General features: G+C 40.1%; 2 protein-coding genes across 2 annotated transcripts; both read left to right on the plus strand.

Annotated features, from left to right (window-relative positions):
* The first annotated feature begins 467 nt into the window (after positions 1-467).
* On the plus strand, positions 468-2,022 carry LOC126693943 (uncharacterized). The gene is made up of 2 exons (XM_050389997.1): positions 468-748; positions 1,489-2,022. Exons 1-2 carry the CDS (start codon positions 614-616, stop codon positions 1,861-1,863), a joined length of 510 nt encoding a protein of 169 aa, XP_050245954.1. The 5' UTR covers positions 468-613; the 3' UTR covers positions 1,864-2,022.
* Positions 2,023-8,442: 6,420 nt separating this feature from the next.
* On the plus strand, positions 8,443-9,852 carry LOC126696068 (uncharacterized). Its single transcript, XM_050392852.1, has one exon. The coding sequence runs from the start codon at positions 8,443-8,445 to the stop codon at positions 9,850-9,852; it is 1,410 nt and encodes a 469-aa protein (XP_050248809.1).
* Positions 9,853-18,463: the final 8,611 nt, after the last annotated feature.

An 18,463-nucleotide genomic window follows, 5' to 3' on the forward strand; every position in this document is an offset into this window, starting at 1 on the left:
TTTATAAATCACACGTATAGGGAAACGAATTTCGTGACCAACAATGTTAGTTAGATGGATTCTATCGTGTAATCTTGAGGGAATTTTATCCCCTCCTTTCCCAAAATTTTGCCTAGGAGACTTAAAAAAGATCTTTTGTAATTATTATTTTTCTTCTTCAATAAGTTATTCATGTTTTTTACTCAAGGGGGAAAAAGTCAAAATATACGTATAAATTTTAGCGGTGAAGAACTTATGATGACAAAAAATACATTTACCATTACCACCTCCAATTCACCACAAAATTATAGTTAAATCAACATGTGTTGAGTAGCTAAATGACCAAAATCAGAGTCATCCTCAGCATATCCAAAACGTGTCCAAGTCCCCGAGCCTAGTGCACATCCAATCCGCCAACCGACTAATAAAATTCTTATATATAGCGTCCTTTTTTGACAGTTTGACATTATTCTATATATAGGAGTATGATATTTCAGCTACCTATTCAGATGGAGTCTGTTCAGGGTATATACTACTACTTCAGGGATTAGAAGAACACGTACACGTGGTGGTGGTGTTGCTGGTGATATAAAGCACGAGAGAGAATTTAACAATTTAACACTTTGTGTGAAAAATGGCTGCAAAACTTTTAGCAAAGAAAGCCCTCTTCCGCATATCTAATTCTTTGCCTAATCATGACCCTCCTGGCTATGTTCAAATAAGTAGCAGATTCTGCAGGGCTTGCTTCTCCACTTCTTACCATGCCCAAGTATGTCTTTATATTCTTCTACAAGGGATTTTTCTTTTCTGCTTTTTCTTTCTTACCTGCCTCTTTTAGTTAGCTATTCCATTTTAATGTTGTCGGTTTTTGTTTTTGTTTTGGGTATTTATGTGTATCTATATATATATATAAATTTTTTTTCCCATTTTCCCCTAATCTGGGGTGTTCTTATTTATTTATTTTACATAGCCAGGTAATTAGTTTTTATTATAAAATTAGCTATGGTTGTACATCCGATTATAACATCTAAAACAATTTTTTTTTTTTTCCGAAAAAGTAATTAAGAAAAATCTTAAATACGAAATAAAATGTTTTATTTATGGTAATTTGACTTGTGTACCTTTGTATTTTAGTTAGCTTTTGTAATTCTTTTTTATATCAAAAAAGAGTTATCAAATTAATAAATTGATTGAGATACTGTCAGATTTGAAGTAAGAATTGATAAAATTAAAGGCTTGTTGTGTATACGGTTGTGGGCCTTTCTCTTGTGATATGGATCGATCATGTCTCAAGGCTTATACCTATGCACTCAAACTATAACTATCATCCAAATGATTTATCAAAAAGAAGAAAAAAAGATTTCTTTTTATTTTATTTTCTGGATTGAACAAATGATCGATGACGAATCAAATTATATGTGGGGGAGATTGCTTGACTACGTAATTTTACTTCATGGACCATGGTTTGCCTTAAACCAAGAACTAATTTTACGTGTAAATATATTTCAGGGTAGCAAAGCGGTTTCAGAACCTAGAAATGTGCCTGATAGTACAGGAAGCACAAAAAATACAAGCACTAATTATGAAGCGAAAGATCAAGCACAAGATATCAACGATGATGAAGATGATATGAGTGGTGTGACAGGTTTCGTGGCAGACACAGCGAAACAAGGTGTTAAGAAAGCAATGGACACGGCTGAGGATGTTAGTGACACTGTTAAACGGGCAATGGAAAGTGCTTTTGATGTCACAACTAAGACCACACAACATATCAAGGCGACAATAGTTGCGGAGGCTGATGATAATGTGATTGATACAGCAGAGTATAGAAGCATTCAAGATGCAGAAACTGAGAAAAGCAACCTGAAGGATATGGAAAGGTAGATTAGAGAGCACTGTGTAAGAGTTTTGGTGGTCAAAGAAACTGATAAAATTGTGTTGATAAAATGGTGTTGATGTTGAATTCGCAATCTCAATGTTTATTTTGCTTTGCATACACAAGACAGTGTTTGTATGACCTTAGTTGAACATTAATATTTCTTATTACCACTCTTTGAAGGTTGAAACTTCAAAATAGCTAAAAGTCTTATAGTTTAACTAGTTGACATCTTTAAGTATTTTTAATTAGGTGCATATATATATGTTGTTAACTTGGGTCATAGTTCCTTGGAATTATTTAAAAATGATTTTACTATATATATATAAAAGTTTACATTAAAAAAATTTATACTTCGCCCTCCCAAATTGCAATTAGTCAATCTAAATTGTAAAATAACTCAAAAAGAATTTTAAATATTAAATAATCACTTCATTTTATATGTGTTTAGTATTACCATATCTTGTTTGATGTTTGGTACTCAATGTTTAAAGTTTGAGACTTTAGATATTAAGTAATGTTGTATTACATTTTTACATATTATATGTGTTTAGTATTACAATATGCTTGTTTGATGTTTGGGGCTCAAAGTTTAAAGTTTGAAACTTTAGATTTTATGATGTAGTATTACATTTTCACATAATGTGAAGTGCTTTTTTTTTTTTTTTTTTTTCTTTTTCCAATGTGTTTGTTTGTCTTAACACTAATGATAAATATAAAAAGAATATTGGACATATAATGATAAATATAATTATCATCTTTTGTAGTTAGTATTATTTTCTTTACAGAAAACTTGTTTTTCTATTTACTTTTTATTTTTTTTATATTGCAATTATGAATCAAGCATTTTCAGTCAAAATTAGGTTTCATAACAAAATAAAAGATTATTTGATTGTATAAATTAAAAGAAAAATTGTTATAATATTTAGTTAAAAAACAATCATAGATAATTGTTGCGTTTTAAAATAAAGTTGAATATATGAAACATGATTGAGTAGAAATATATTAAGAATATTCACTTCATATATATTTTTGTCTAATTGTAGGGACCGGCCCAGAATAATAAGTTGACTGGGCCCTGGGCCCGTCCGAGGACCATTCTGTCCGAGGAGACGTCGCGGCCCAGAATCCTTGAATAGCCCACTGGAGCAAAGAGAACACGTCCGAGGAGTAATTCCTCCTCGGACGTTCCAAAATCCAGGTCAAAGGTGCATCCCAGCTACTGTAGTCCTCCCTCCCAGCACGTAAAAAGAAAGGAGTCCCAAAATATCCCAGCAAAGGCTGTCACCACCACTACATTAAATGCACCATAGCTACTCTCCTGGCCACATTAATGAAGAGAAAACCCCTGAACAGTGCTACCTTGGTCACTGCAACTCACAAAGAACTGATAAGGGTATCTGATGGGACAGATGCTCAAGTGGGGGTCTAGATGATCAACAAGTGTAAGGCCCAGATGATAAAAGAGGGCTTATATAATATGTAAGAGTCCCCCAAGAGAGGGGGACGGAGGAAAAAAGGAGCGAAGGAACAGAGGAGCAAAAGTTCACTGTACGAATGCATGCCCATGAATAAAATTCCCCCCTTCACATCCACTTTCTTCATTCTTGTTTCTATATCTCCTAAGCCCATGCAACGAACCGTTTAAGCCAACTGGAACCAAGTTCTTCAGCCCACACTCTACAAAAATTCATTGTGGAGGACTTTTTGGGCCAAGGCTTGACTATCCAGGACTGGGTCAACTAAAATCGTGTCCCTACACTAATCTTTATATATTAATTTAGTTTTGAATTTTACTTTATTTCGTTTGTTTGAATGGTTAAATTTTTTTCTCATGCCTTTTATTTTAGACTTCGAACCTTAATGTAAAATTATGATCAATGTATTCTGATAAACTTCCACAAAAGAATAAAAAAATGAAAATACTTGGGATCTCAAACTTCAACTTCAGTGTGAAGTTGGTCAGTGCCTCAGTGGCACTCAAGTCGACCGGTACACTATTGTGATGACGGATTCACTTTTTTCGTTTTCAAGTGAAGTTTCAAGTTTCAACCAAGTGCAAAGCTACTGTCATGATGAATACAAATCTTTTGTACCATATTTTGTGTTTTACTTTATGTTCCATTAATCACAATTTGCTATATGTTTATTTTTTTCATATTAAACTTTGGCAATTTTATAAGGAAAGTTAAATAAATACATGGCAAGTTGTAATCGGTGGAACATAGAGTAGAACACAAAAAATGGTACAAAAGATTTGTATTCCTGTCATGACCTCCTCAAAAACAATAATTTGCCCTAGGGCTGTCCACGGGTCGGGTGGATTGGGTTTGTAATCAACCTACCACTCAACCCGCTCAGATCAGGTGGAAGAAGTGAAGACTTGCAACCGACCGACAACCATCGCAAGTTGAGTTAGATTAGGTTCTGGTAGAGGATTAGTCGATTCGGTTGAACCGATGGAGCTGTGGTGGTGGTAGATCTTCGCTAGATCTAAATAGAGGAGATAAAGATTTGGCTAGAATTTGAATGGATCTGAGCTAAACCTTGTAGGATCTAAGCCAAATGTTGCCGGATCCACACCAAAAATCGTTGGATCTAAGCAAATCTATTCCAAACATCATTAGATCTGAGTAAATCTAAGCAAACATCACCGGATTTGCGTAGATCTAAGCAGAGAAAGGCCAAATGTGGCCGAATTTGAGAGGCGAAGGGTCCAAAAGTCGTCGAGTCTAGGTAGAATCTGGTAGATTCGAGGGTTTTTGAGGTGGTTTTTTGATCAGTTCAGGTAGCTAGGGTTTTGCTGGAGGAGACTCGCCATTTGACTTGCCAAAGTTGGTTTTTGAGTGACTAGACTTGTAGCCGACTGACAAAGGGATCGGATCAGGCCACCGATGGTTGGTTCTGGTTAGTTTGGTTGGTTCCGTCGAGAGGTCGGTTTGCTTGGACAGCCCTAATCTGCCCAATGCATTTTAAGGATTAAGGCTAACTCTAAAATGAAATTTTTATATTTAAATATTAATTAAATAATACTTATTTAACTTTGATATTTTTTTTCCATTTAAAATCTAGTTATACTTACAATAACAAAAATCCTAATTAAGTTTTTATATTCAAATTCTACTTACATTTTCTTTTGAATTAATAATATCACAAATCTACTTAATCTTTTTTGTAAGTCAATCTTAAATTGGATCTTAAAAATTTTTAGTTTGAAAAACTAATTTTTGTTGACTCAATTGTAACGTGTATTTTTAATAATAATATTTTAAATTTTCTGCTTTTTAATATTTTTTTCATATCCAGATGGATATATATTTTTAAATAAAATTATAATATAACTAAAAAAAAAAAAAAAACTTCTAAAGTGTAGAACAATGCAGCTTTGATCTAGATTCCAGAATTTGTTATTCATTGGCTAACATCTTTTGGTGTTATTGTACCAGCTGCTCCTGGACACAGAATAGATCGTCCGTCCGCGTCACGTTTACCAAGAGGCTAATGAAGTGGCAGACAGACTCGCAAAGAGGGGACGGAGCAAGATAGCCGGCTTCAAGAATATGATCGATGTCCAAATTTTGTAAAATGTCAATATACATGGTACTTGTTGCGAATAGGTATCCTTAGGGAATGCAATCTGGGCCCTTTTGTTAATAGCCATCAGTCTGTTATGGCTTCTAGACATACAATGTTGTACCAAGCTTCCTGTTTATTAAATAATACGTCCTCTTTCCACCAAAAAAATATAATGCTGTAATAATTTTATAGCTTCACTTTTTTTTTTTTTTTTTTTGAGAAAAAATTTATAGCGTCACTTAGCCTTACAATCTATAACAATTTCAACCTTAATAAGTAAATATGAATTAACTATAAAACAAATTAATACCGCAAATTAAATTTTCATTTTAGTTGTATATATATATATATATATATATTTTTTTTTTTTTTTGAGAGAGGGCATTTTTTTTTTTTGGGAAAATAAAATGGGGGTGTTTATGGTTATATTAAACCCCCGGGCAGAGCACACACGCTTAGGGATGTGATGCCTACCAACGGACTCCTGCTGGTAGTGGGAATCAAACCTAAGTGTGTTAGGCAGAGCGAACGAACCATACCCAGTTAAGTCAAGCCCCCGTTGGCTTGAGAGAGGGCATTAGTTGTATATAAAGCATAAAATATAACGAATAAAGAAAACTTATTTTCCTTAAATATGACTTTTTTATGATAAGTTTAGGAATAAAAGTGACAGAGTGGTTTTGTCAAGAGATATGAGAGAAAGAGCCAAATATATATATATATATATATATATATGAAACATATCTTATTTTAAGTAACTTAAGTATGATATATTAACCAAAATTTTGCGGTCAAATATCATTGGTATTAACTTCAATTTTCTTTCTTAGTGTGATGGTCACTGCATAAGTATAAGTGTTTATGGGGTGTAAGGGGCAAGAGCCGAGGCTCAAATTTCTAGGAGGGAGCTTCACACACATATACTTTTTTTTATAAAGAGTTTCAACCTATGTCGTCCGCTATTGATGATAGCTCTTTATTATCAGATTAAGACACTAATTAGTTTTTACTGTAGGTGGGGAGATTGAACCCTAAATTTCTTATTCAACTATCAGTAACTTTACCAGTTGAGCTAACTGGAACCTACCATCACACATATATACTTAGATTAGGCTAGAGTAGAATTTCTATATTGGATAAATAAATAAATAAATAAAAACTTTAATTTTCTCCTTATTTTAGGAAAAGACCTTACTTTTTCTATTTTAATTAACCATATTTTTCTTTTTCTTCCACACCAGATTCCTTATTCTAAACTCTATTTTATTTAAATATTATTTCTCTATTCATTATTTTTTTTTATATATCATTTCTCACTTTTGAAATCACCCATTTTACTTTTTTTACAATTACTAAGACACAAAAGTAATAAAAGATGTTTAAGGAATGACCAGCACTCCCATCATAAAGATAGGTGGCAACTATAGCTAAAACCCATCTTAGGAGGGAAATTGGTGAGTTGATGCAGTAGGTTTTTTTTTTTTTTTGGGTTGTGTTTTTTGGTTTCAATTACCTATATTCACCCTTTATCCCATTTTAGGTAACCTACTACCAATGTTGGTAATTGTCTTAATTTTCTATATAGTGGAGTCGACTTTGTTAGAAAAACCAGGAGATGTTAATTAAGCTACAAAGCTAGCTCTTGGCAAATATAAAACATGTACCTTTTAGTTTTTTTTTTTTTTGGTTGTGTTTTTTGGTTTTAATTACCTATATTCACCCTTTATCCCATTTTAGGTAACCTACCACTAATGTTGGTAATTGTCTTAATTTTCTATATAGTGGAGTCGACTTTGTTAGAAAAACCAGGAGATGTTAATTGATACGCCCGACCAAAATTGTAATCGTCCATACAATGCAGGTTATGGACGACCTTAATAAAACCGTCCTGAGGGAAAAGGTCGTCGCTCAAAGACATGAACACTCGCCTCCACTCTTCGCGGAGCCGTTACAAGACATTAATCAACATTTAGACCATTGGGAAGGGCAGCTCATCATTAACACCCTACAAGGGCGTTACCAGGCAAGATTAAAGCCTCCATCAAGACTCCACAACGGCTAGAAGAAATCACCTGTAAGCACACATATATAAAGACTGAACCCCAGAGGGGGTAGGGTAAGAAAAAATACTCTAACACATTATTCTCATTGCTCTCCTTTGTCAATCTTTCTGACTTTGGCATCGGAGACCTTTTTGTAGGCACAACACCGGCGAACTACTTCCTTTCTTTCGTCCACGAATTGCAGAAGATTGGATTGGTCAGGGACGGCTTCCATCTGGACGATCATAATCAACTGACGATCAGTTCATCATCAGTTTGGCGCCGTCTGTGGGGAAGATGATTCAACACGTGATCTATCCCCAGTCCAAATGGAATCCAGTACAAACCCAGATCCTGTTGCGCTGGCCCTACAAATCCAGTCGTTATTAGCAACCGTGGAAGAACTCACAAGACAGAACCAAGAGATGAAGCAACGATTGCTGCAGGAAAGTAATCGTGCAAACAGGGGAGACGACGAGGACAGCAACAGAAGGCGAACCAGCACTCCGGAGGAAGCAAGCTCGGATCTCTTAAGAGAAATGAGGAAAGAGATGGACGAACTAAGGAACGCCATCAAGGGAAAGACGAACCAAAGCTTGGAGAGAATCGTCCGGAAGACGGATTCACCCTTTACCATAGCCGTCTAAGAGTGCCCTGTACCCTCCAAGTTTCGTCTACCCCAGCTGGAACCTTTCGATGGGCTGAAAGACCCCTTGGATCACCTGAATACTTTCAGGACGACCCTAGATCTTGTGTCGCTCATTCCCTACGACCCTCAAAGGAGCAGCCAGGGAATGGTTCAACAAGTTGCCAACATCGTCCATTGACAATTTCGAGCAGTTGAGCAGTTCCTTTGTCCGTCATTTCGTAGGTGGGCAGCGACCAAAGAGAACTGCTGACCACCTGCTTACCATCAGACAGGGAGAGAAGGAACCACTGAGGTCTTACGTGACACGTTTCACCCGAGGAATGCTGGAAATAGACGAGACAGATGACAAGGTACATCTCACGACCTTCAAAGCAGGATTGAAGTTCAGGGATTTTGTGGCATCCTTGGCAAAGAACCCCCCTAAGACGATGGCCGAGGCACTGCTAAAAGCTCAGAAGTACATGAACGCGGAAGAAGCCCTCGCAGCTATTGACGGAGCAGATAAGAGTAGGGAAAAGGAGAAAGAAAAGGAGGACGATCGAAGAGGGCTAAAAAGGGATCGGGCTGACAGACGGAATGACGATGGACATCGGAGGAGGGACGACAAAAACCCTCGTCCATCAAAATTCACTCCGCTGGCGATGCTAGTCGATCAAATTCTAACAGAAATAAGGGACGAACCATCCCTAAAGTGGCCAAAACCACTCCATTCAGCGCCTGGATTGCGCGATAAGTGGAAATACTGCCGTTTCCACAAAGATCACGGGCATTACACGGAGGACTGCAGGGACCTAAAAGAACAGATTGAGGAGCTCATCCGTAATGGGAAGCTACAACAGTATGTAAAAAGGGGGGATTTCGGCAGGTACGGACAGAAAAGCCAGCAAGTTAATGCACGGAGAGACGAAGATCGCCCCCAACCTCGTCCACAAAGCACACTAGGGGAAACAAAGACTATCGCCGGGGGACCAACCACCGGGGGATCATTCAAGTCTCTTAGGAAATCATACCAAAGACAGGTAAACAGCGTCCACAGTATACCTCCATCAAAGCAAAGACGCACCAGTGAGGACTTGCATTTCTCTGAGGAGGATGCCAGAAGTGTGAAGCAGCCCCATGATGACCCACTCGTCATTATGATCATGATCGAGGGGTTCAACATGCGAAGAGTCCTGGTTGACAGCAGAAGTTTAGCAGACATAATCTATCTTCCTGCTTTCCAACAACTAAAGCTGGACCCAAAAAGGCTCCGTTCTTTTGAGTCTCCCCTCGTCAATTTCAGCGGAGACAAAGTATACCCCAGAGGAATCGTGGCGTTGACAATAACGGCCGGGTCATACCCCCTTCAGGTAACCAACCAGCACAATTTTCTGATAGTAGACTCACCCTCGTCCTACAATGTGATCATAAAGAGACCAATGCTTAATCACTGGAAGGCTGCTATCTCCACCTACTGCTTAAAGGTGAAGTTCCTAACAGAACACGGTGTCGGGGAGATTAGAGGAGATCAGGTACTGGCAAGAGAATGCTACCACATCGTCCTGGCCTCAAAAGAAAACCATACGTGGACAATTGAAGAGAAGACACCAGAGATTATGGAGAAACTTGAAACGATAGAGCTGGCTGAAGGGAATCCCCCAAAAACGACCCAAATAGGGACGAGCATGAGTCAAAGGATGAAAGGTGAAATTGTCAGCTTTCTGAAGAGCAACCTCGATATATTCGCCTAGAGCCATGAGGATATGCCAGGGATCCCAGCAAGCCTCATCCAACATCACCTGAATGTTGATCCAGGGAAGAAACCTGTCCAGCAGAAAAGGAGAGTCTTTGCTCCCGAGCGAAACAAGGCAGTGATGGACGAGGTCAATAAATTGCTTGCAGCAAAATTTATCCGAGAAGTCCACTACCCAGAATGGTTGGCCAACGTAGTCATGGTCAAAAAAGCAAATGGGAAGTGAAGAATGTGTGTCGACTTCACAGACCTGAACCAAGCCTGCCCAAAAGATAGCTTCCCACTGCCCAGGATCGACCAGCTAGTGGACTCCACAGCAGGGCACAAACTTCTCACATTTATGGACGCGTTTTCGGGATACAACCAGATACAAATGGCTGAAGAAGACCAAGAGAAGACCGCTTTTATCACCAGCCAGGGACTTTACTGCTACCAGGTCATGCCTTTTGGGCTCAAGAATGCAGGGGCCACCTACCAAAGATTGGTAAACCAAATGTTCGAGAAGCAAATCGGGAGGAATGTGGAGGTTTATGTTGATGATATGCTCGTCAAGAGTAAGGAGGAAGAGAACCATCTGGACGACCTCAGAGAGACGTTCAATACTCTCAGGCGATACAGCATGAAGCTCAATTCGTCCAAATGCGCCTTTGGAGTTTCCTCGGGAAAGTTTCTCGGGTTTGTGGTATCGCAAAGAGGGATTGAAGCAAACCTCGAGAAGGTCAGGGCCATCCTGGAAATGTCCTCACCCAGGACGATCAAAGAAGTGCAGTCTCTCACAGGAAGAATTGCGGCCCTCAACAGGTTCGTCTCGAAAGCTACGGACAAATGCCTTCCATTCTTTAAGACCTTGAAGAAGGCGTTTTCTTGGACGGAGGAATGCGAAACGGCGTTCCAAGAGCTGAAACATTATCTTAGCCCCTCTTAAGCCCGTCCAAAGAAGGCGAAGATCTATTCCTGTACTTAGCCGTCTCGGTCACGGCTGTCAGCGCGGCATTGATTAGAGAAGATGACGGTTTGCAACTTCCTGTGTATTACGTTAGCCAGGCCTTCCAGGGTGCCGAGGCGCGGTACCCTCGTATAGAGAAGATCACCTTCGCCCTGATTATGGCTTCAAGAAAACTTCGTTCATATTTTTAAGCCAATCCCATCATCGTGATGACGGATCAACCTATGAAAAAAGCAATGAACAAGCCTGAAGCGGCAAGAAGAATGGTGCAGTGGGCAATCAAGCTCAGCCAGTTCGACATAAAATATCGTCCAAGGATGGCGATAAAAGCACAGGCATTGGTCGATTTTATAGCGGAATTCACCATCCCTGGGAACGTAGAGAATATCTAGACGGTAAATACTGACGGATCGTCCACTCAAAGGGGAGGCAGAGTAGGCATCGTCTTCACTTCCCTTGAAAAAAATGTCCTCAAGTATGGAGTCCAACTTAAATTCCTTGTAACCAATAATGAAGCAGAATACGAGGCCTTATTGGAGGGATTGAGAGTAGCCCGGGCACTTGGAGCTGAGAATGTTGTACTCAAAAGCGATTCCTAACTCGTCATTGGGCAAGTAACAGGGGAGTACAAAGTAAAGGAGGCTAGGATGCAGAAATACCTTAAGTTGATGAACCAATTGATAGGCTCCTTTAATTACATAGAGTTCGTCCAGATCCCTAGGGATCAGAACGCAGAAGCTGATGAGGTGGCCCGAAGCGCCTCAATGGACAGCGAATGTAAAAGGTTCGATTGGAAGACGGAAGAACAAAACTATCCTAGCATACAGAAACTTCAAATTTCCTCCGTCCACACAGACCATGGATGGACGAGCCCGATATTCACATTCCTTCAAGAAGGACGACTACCGCCTGATCCAGAAGAAGCTAAAAAGGTACGGAAATGAGCAGCCAGATTTACGATACTTAATGACGAACTCTACAAAAGGGGCTACTCCCAACCGTATTTGAGATGTGTTGAAAAGGAGGAAGCCAGATACATCCTTGAAGAAGTACATGGGGGAATCTGCGGAGATCACACGGGGGCAAAGTCCCTCGTCAGGAAGATCATGAGAGCAGGCTACTTTTGGCCAACAATGCAACGAGACGCAGCTGATTTCGTGAGGACGTGTGACAGTTGCCAAAGATATTGGAATGTTCAAAGAATCCCCGGGGAAAAGATGACCATAATATCGTCTCCCTGGCCATTCGCACAGTGGGGGATCGACATCATGGGTCCCTTACCTTCGAGAAAGAGACAGGTGAAGTTCCTGCTCGTCGCCATCGACTACTTCACAAAATGGGTGGAGGCAGAAGCTCTGGCAACAATCACCGAAGTAAAGGTACAAAATTTTGTTTGGAAAAATATTATTTGCAGGTTCGGGATACCAAGGACGATCATATCGGACAACGGTCGTCAGTTTGACAGCCAAAGTTTCAGGTCATTTTGCTCGAGCTTGGGCATAAAAAACAAGTACTCATCACCAGGTCATCCTCAGGCCAACGGACAGACGGAAGTAACCAATCGAACCCTGCTCAAGATCATCAAGTCCCGGTTGTTGGGGGCAAAAGGAATGTGGCCTGAAGAACTGCCAAGCGTCTTGTGGGCATATAGGAGGACAGCGCGGACACCAACTGGAGAAACACCGTTCAGTCTGACATATGGCACAGAAGCAGTCATACCAGTTGAAGTTGGTCTCACAAGCCTAAGGAGAGAATTCTTTGACGAGCAAACCAATGACGACCAATTGAAAGAAAACTTAGACAGTCTGGACGAGATTAGAGATCAGGCAGCTGAAAGAATGGCCAAGTACTAGCAGAGGATAGCCGAATATTATAATCAAAGAGTGAAGCTGAGAAGATTCAACATTGGAGACCTCGTCCTTAGAAAAGTCACCCCTGCAACAAAGGATCCAGCGCATGGCAAATTGGGACCGTCCTGGGAAGGCCCCTACAGAGTCGTCCATTATTCACGTCAGGGCAGTTACCACCTGGAGGACTCAGAAGGAAAAAGACTACCTCGTCCGTGGAACGTCGAACATCTAAAGAGGTATTACGAAAAGGAACCATAAACTTCATTGTAAAACCAATTTGATACTTCTATCTTATGTAAGCAATTATTCAAATCATAAGTATTATCCAGCATCTCTAAAGTGTTATTGAGCAAATCATGCGCCACCGTTTTCAAAGAAAAGCACAAACGATCGTCCAAAAAGCTTAATGATGATAAGATTCCTTAAATGGATGTACATCGTCCCCGAAAAGCTTAATGACGATAAGATTCCTTAAATGGATGTACATCGTCCCCAAAAAGCTTAATGATGATAAAATTCCTTAAATGGATGTACATCGTCCCCAAAAAGCTTAATGACGACAAAAATTCCTTAAATGGATACACGTCGTCTCAAAAAGCTAAATGACAATAAAATTCCTTAAACGGATTTACATCGTCTAAAAAAAAAGGGCTTAAGGACGATAAGATTCTTTAAGTGGATGTACATCGTCAGAATAAGACGACAAAATTCCTTAAACGGATACGCATCGTCCAAATTGATCATGCAAAATGATTTCGTCCATACAACAAAGCAAGAGGATCAAACTCCTCAAGTTGATCAAGGTAACCTCGTCCATACAGGACGACCAAAAAGTCAGTAAATGGGGAAACCTATCTAAAACCCCCAGGAAGAGACAAAAATCCTCACACAACTCATGCAATCATGAAAAGCAAAAATAAACACACAGACGTTTATAGCCAAAAATTAAACATAGAGTTAAAGTGTTCCGAAGGCAAAAATGGGGGCCCCAAAAACAGGAGGGGCATCCAAACATCAACTGTTCTTAACTTAGTACATAAAAAAAAAATTAAAAAAAAAAAAAGAAAGTAAGAGAAGAAATTTTCTTTAAAAAAGCAGAATCAAGCTGGAGGGGGAGCACCATTGTCCTGAGTGGCCTGGGATGGTTCAACACCGGTAGACGCCATTGCCTGAGCCGCTTCGTCCTCTTCAATCTCCTTGTCGACGGCCTTAAAGTCTAAGTCTTCAAGGTTCACGCCAGGACCGTGCTTGATCAAGTACCTCCGCAGCAGCTCAAACCCCTTGAAGTACCACTGGAAAAGGATGGTGTTATATTCTTCCGTGGTCTGGAAGGCAGTGACGGCCTTGGCCACTGCAACCTTCATCTTCTGGGCGGCCGCCGCCAGGAGCTCGTCTTTCTGCTTCACAGATTGCCTCTCAACGTCCAGCTGCTTCGTCAGTACTCGAACCTGCTCCTTGGAGGTGTTGAGAGAATCCATGGTCGTGATCAAGTCCTTCCGTAAGCTCGAGGCCTCAGCCTCTAAAGCTTCCACCTTCGAGTTGGCCACGACGGCCTTCTCTTCGTTCGCTAGATACTGCGTGGTGATGTGCATGGTCTCCCCCAACACCTATGGACGAGAACAAAGTTAATAATAATTAGTTCAATCAAAAGCAACAAAAATGGTCAAGTAGTTAAAGACGAAGAAAAGGACAAGAAGTATGATGGATCACCTGCACGAGCTTATGAATGTGACGGCTAACCATCTTGTGCGAAGGAATGCTCGTGACTTCCCTCATCTCACTAGGGGTAAAAAGCTCGTTGGCACGATCCATGGCCGTCTCAGCGTCCGACCAAACGCTGGCACCAACTTTCTCTTTCCCCTTACTGGCCGCCTTCTGCTTCTTGAAAGGACGAGCCACCTCCTCAACCGAAATGCCAGGAGATGCAGCCACACCCTCGTCTAGATCAAGGGTAGGTGTGGACGACCCTCTCTCCACCACCTCTTTCTCCTTCTCATTTTCTTCATCCGTGAACCTCAACCTCTTCTAGCCTATACTAGAAAGGGGCTCATTCTTTTTGCCCTTAATTTTGTTGTACATCTCTTTGTTAAACTTCGACGTCATTTCTACACAAAAGAGATCAAGGACGAATAAAAGGGGGATAAGGACGAATAAAAAGAATGAAGATAAACACGAAGAAAAGAGATGACAAATTTATCTTGAAGTACAGCTTACGTTTTTTCTCTTCACGGTCGAGGGTACTGAGTACGTAGAGGGAAGGTTTTGGTCCCAGATAGTGACGAGCTAGGGTACGTGGATTGATCAGCTCACCAAAATCTTCAATCGTCCTTGGGGTAAACGCACCAATAAAAAAAAAAAAAGGACGACATCAATAAAAAAAAAAAAAAAAAAAAAAAGGGCAACAATATTGGGGTAAACGCACCAATCAAAGGGGTCTCCCATCGGCGTAGCAACCTAGGTACGTTCCCCCACAAATCATCAGGCAATGTTTCCCAACCGTCCCCAGATACAATGAAGTATCTTGATTTCCAGTAGCGAAAGGACGACGGAAGGTCAACTACCAGACGAGCCTTCCTATTCCAGGGTACAAACTCATAGTACCCAAATTCTCTGGACTCTTTCAGACGATACAGATGGACAAACTCATTAACTGAGATCATATCCCCATCAGCAATGGTCGTCCAGATCACCATACAACTAATTACTATTCTCCAGGAGTTAGGCATAAGTTGCCTCGGTGCAAGGTTAAAATGGTAAAGAAGCTCCATTATGAACGGATGGACGGGAAACCGGAGGCCACACGAAAAAGCAGCCTCGTAAAAGCAAACTTCTCCGTGGGCAAAGGAGCAAGCCTTTTCGCCCTTCCTGGGAAGACAAGCCTTGGTTCCCTCCAGAAACTGGAATCTGTCCTTAAATTTACTAAAAACCTCAACTTTCAAGGAACAATTTTCCTTGAGGGCATGAAATTGACGGACCGTTGCTGGAGCGGGAGAATGGGAGGACGAGGGAGCACGGGAAAGTGCAGTGGTCGTTGCATCGATCCCGGCCTCTTCCTCAACTACGTTAGAGGTCGAACCCCTCTCTAAATCACCTAACCCTTCCTCTAAACCCATACTTCCCTCTCTCAGGAGCCCTCTAATAGACCGGAACCAAGCTTGGGACTCTAACAATAAACGGTATAAAGCACCCAACGCCAAATCTAACCCGGTACCCTACTAACAAATTCCTCAACTAGTGGGTACGAACCGGCAAGCGAAGGCGCACCCAACGGGTCACCGGAAAGCTCTACCAAGGAACCTAAGCGGGCGAGGAGAAAAGCTACGGAGGGGAAGTTACGCCTAACCTCGAAATTATCCACCATTAAAAAAAAAAAAAAAAAAACTAACACCACCACTCAGTAAGAAGAAAGGATAGTGTAGAAAGAAAAGGGAGCTTAAGTGACACAGATACAAGGAAAAATCAGAAAGGAAAGAAAAGCGTAAATGAGGTGGGCGTACCTGGAAGTTAGGGAGAAAACTGAGGAAGTGAGGAGCAAAATACGCGTAGGAGAGATCAACCGCACAGAGAATGGGGAAATGGGAAAAGGAAAAGCCAAAAAAAATCAAAGGACTCCAACTTGGAAAGTGCGGGAAAACTAAAAAGGCACTCACCGAAAACGAGACACTCCAACCAATAGAAATCAAACACGTGGCACTGAGATGAGCCACAGCTGCCACTACGCAATCAATGCGGAGCAGAACTCCAAATGCCATAACTAAAAAAAAAAAAAAAAAAAAAAAAAGGCAATAAAATAAAATATAAGCCTATAAAAACCTCTTCATATTCCTATAATCGTCCAAGATATGGACGACCATGGAATAGGGGGGCAGTTGATACGCCCGACCAAAATTGTAATCGTCCATACAATGCGGGTTATGGACGACCTTAATAAAACCGTCCTGAGGGAAAAGGTCGTCGCTCAAAGACATGAACACTCGCCTCCACTCTTCACGGAGCCGTTACAAGACATTAATCAACCTTTAGACCGTTGGAAAGGGCAGCTCATCATTAACACCTTGCAAGGGCGTTACCAAGCAAGATTAAATCCTCCATCAAGACTCCACCAACGGCTAGAAGAAATCACCTGTAAGCACACATATATAAAGACTGAACCCCAGAGGGGGGAGGGTAAGAAAAAATACTCTAACACATTATTCTCATTGCTCTCCTTTGTCAATCTTTCTGACTTTGGCATCGGAGACCTTTTTGTAGGCACAACGCCGGCGAACTACTTCCTTTCTTTCGTCCACAAATTGCAGAAGATTGGATTGGTCAGGGACGGCTTCCATTTGGACGATCATAATCAACTGACGATCAGTTCATCATCATTAATTAAGCTACAAAGCTAGCTCTTGGCAAATATAAAACATGTACCTTTTAGTTCAACTCAACTAGCAAAATTCCCACATGATGTGTGGTGCATTTTGAAATATTTTATAATATAAGGATAATGTATAATATTTATGATGTGTTATAATGTTTGAGTGCTATTGACTGAAATATCATTTGGAATGAGTTCGAGTTAGGTTAGAGTCGACCCGCACCTTGACCCAATCAAATCGGGTAGAAACTTCTTTCACCCAAACCTCTTTGAAATTTCGAGTTAACTTGTCCGTAGATACTATTCATTTTAGAGGGCAATACTCGGGTCTTGAGTCAATATTGGGCCTTTTTCTTTCTTTTCAATTGAGTTGATCTGCACCTTAACCCAATCAAATTGGGTTGACACTTCTTTCACCCAGACCTCCCTGAAATTTTGGGTTAACCCGTCCTTAGATAGTATTCATTTTATTTAGAGGGCGATACTTGGGTCTTGGGTCGATTTTTTTTTTTTTTTTTTTTTCAATTTAAGAGCTTGACCAAATCTCATAAGACTCAATCATCTTTTATTACTTGCCAGATTTCATTCAAGTTTCAAGAGAAAAGCTTTCGGCAATAATGACCCAACTCATATAGAAAATGCAATCTAAATTTATTCCCCTCTTGATTTATCTCCTTACAAAGCAGAGTTTTAGTTTTAATCCTAATGTTTTAGAGTTAGTTTCATAAAGAAGTGAATTGGGTCAACTACAATACAAAATATGGAATATAGAAGAAGGAATTTTTCGCAATCAAGGCAAAGTTTAAATTCTCATAATTGATTTAAATTCCTTGATTTTATCATTGACTAATGGAATTAGGCTTAACTTGCCCATTGAAAAATCTACTTTAGCAAATTCCTAATCTAACATGGATTATACCTAATTCAAAAAAGGATTCAAATTTGGAATCAAGTTTAATGGAGAAAGGTTAGTTATGTCAAGAAAGAAGAGAAGTGTAGGCCAATCACGTTGGCCCTACGACACTCTTCTCTCCCAGACCCCTTTCCAAAACTTTAAACAGTCAGACAACCTAAATCCTAATCTATTTTCATTTCCATCCTCATGTGAGAAAAAATTAACACAAATCCCTTCAATCTGTCGAAACCTTAAAAATTCAAGTGAATAGGCAGACTTGAGAGAGATTTTAAGAGAGTGGCTGAGTGAGGTCAAGTGGGGTAAGAACTTTCATTTTCAAGGTAAGGCAGGTTAGGTTACATGAGTTTGGAAATAGATTCCGACCCGAAATATATCTGAGTGTACGGCTTGAACTTGACTCGGACATCTATTAAAACTCTTTGAGTTGGATCAGATTGGGTTGGCAAGCAGGTTGAGTTTCCCGGATTCCTGCTCAATCCTAAATATCACTAACTTGTTATTAATTTTCTCTAATATTTTAATAATTTTTTTTGTAAT

This window comes from Quercus robur, chromosome 8, assembly GCF_932294415.1.
Source record: "Quercus robur chromosome 8, dhQueRobu3.1, whole genome shotgun sequence".
NCBI lineage: Eukaryota > Viridiplantae > Streptophyta > Magnoliopsida > Fagales > Fagaceae > Quercus > Quercus robur.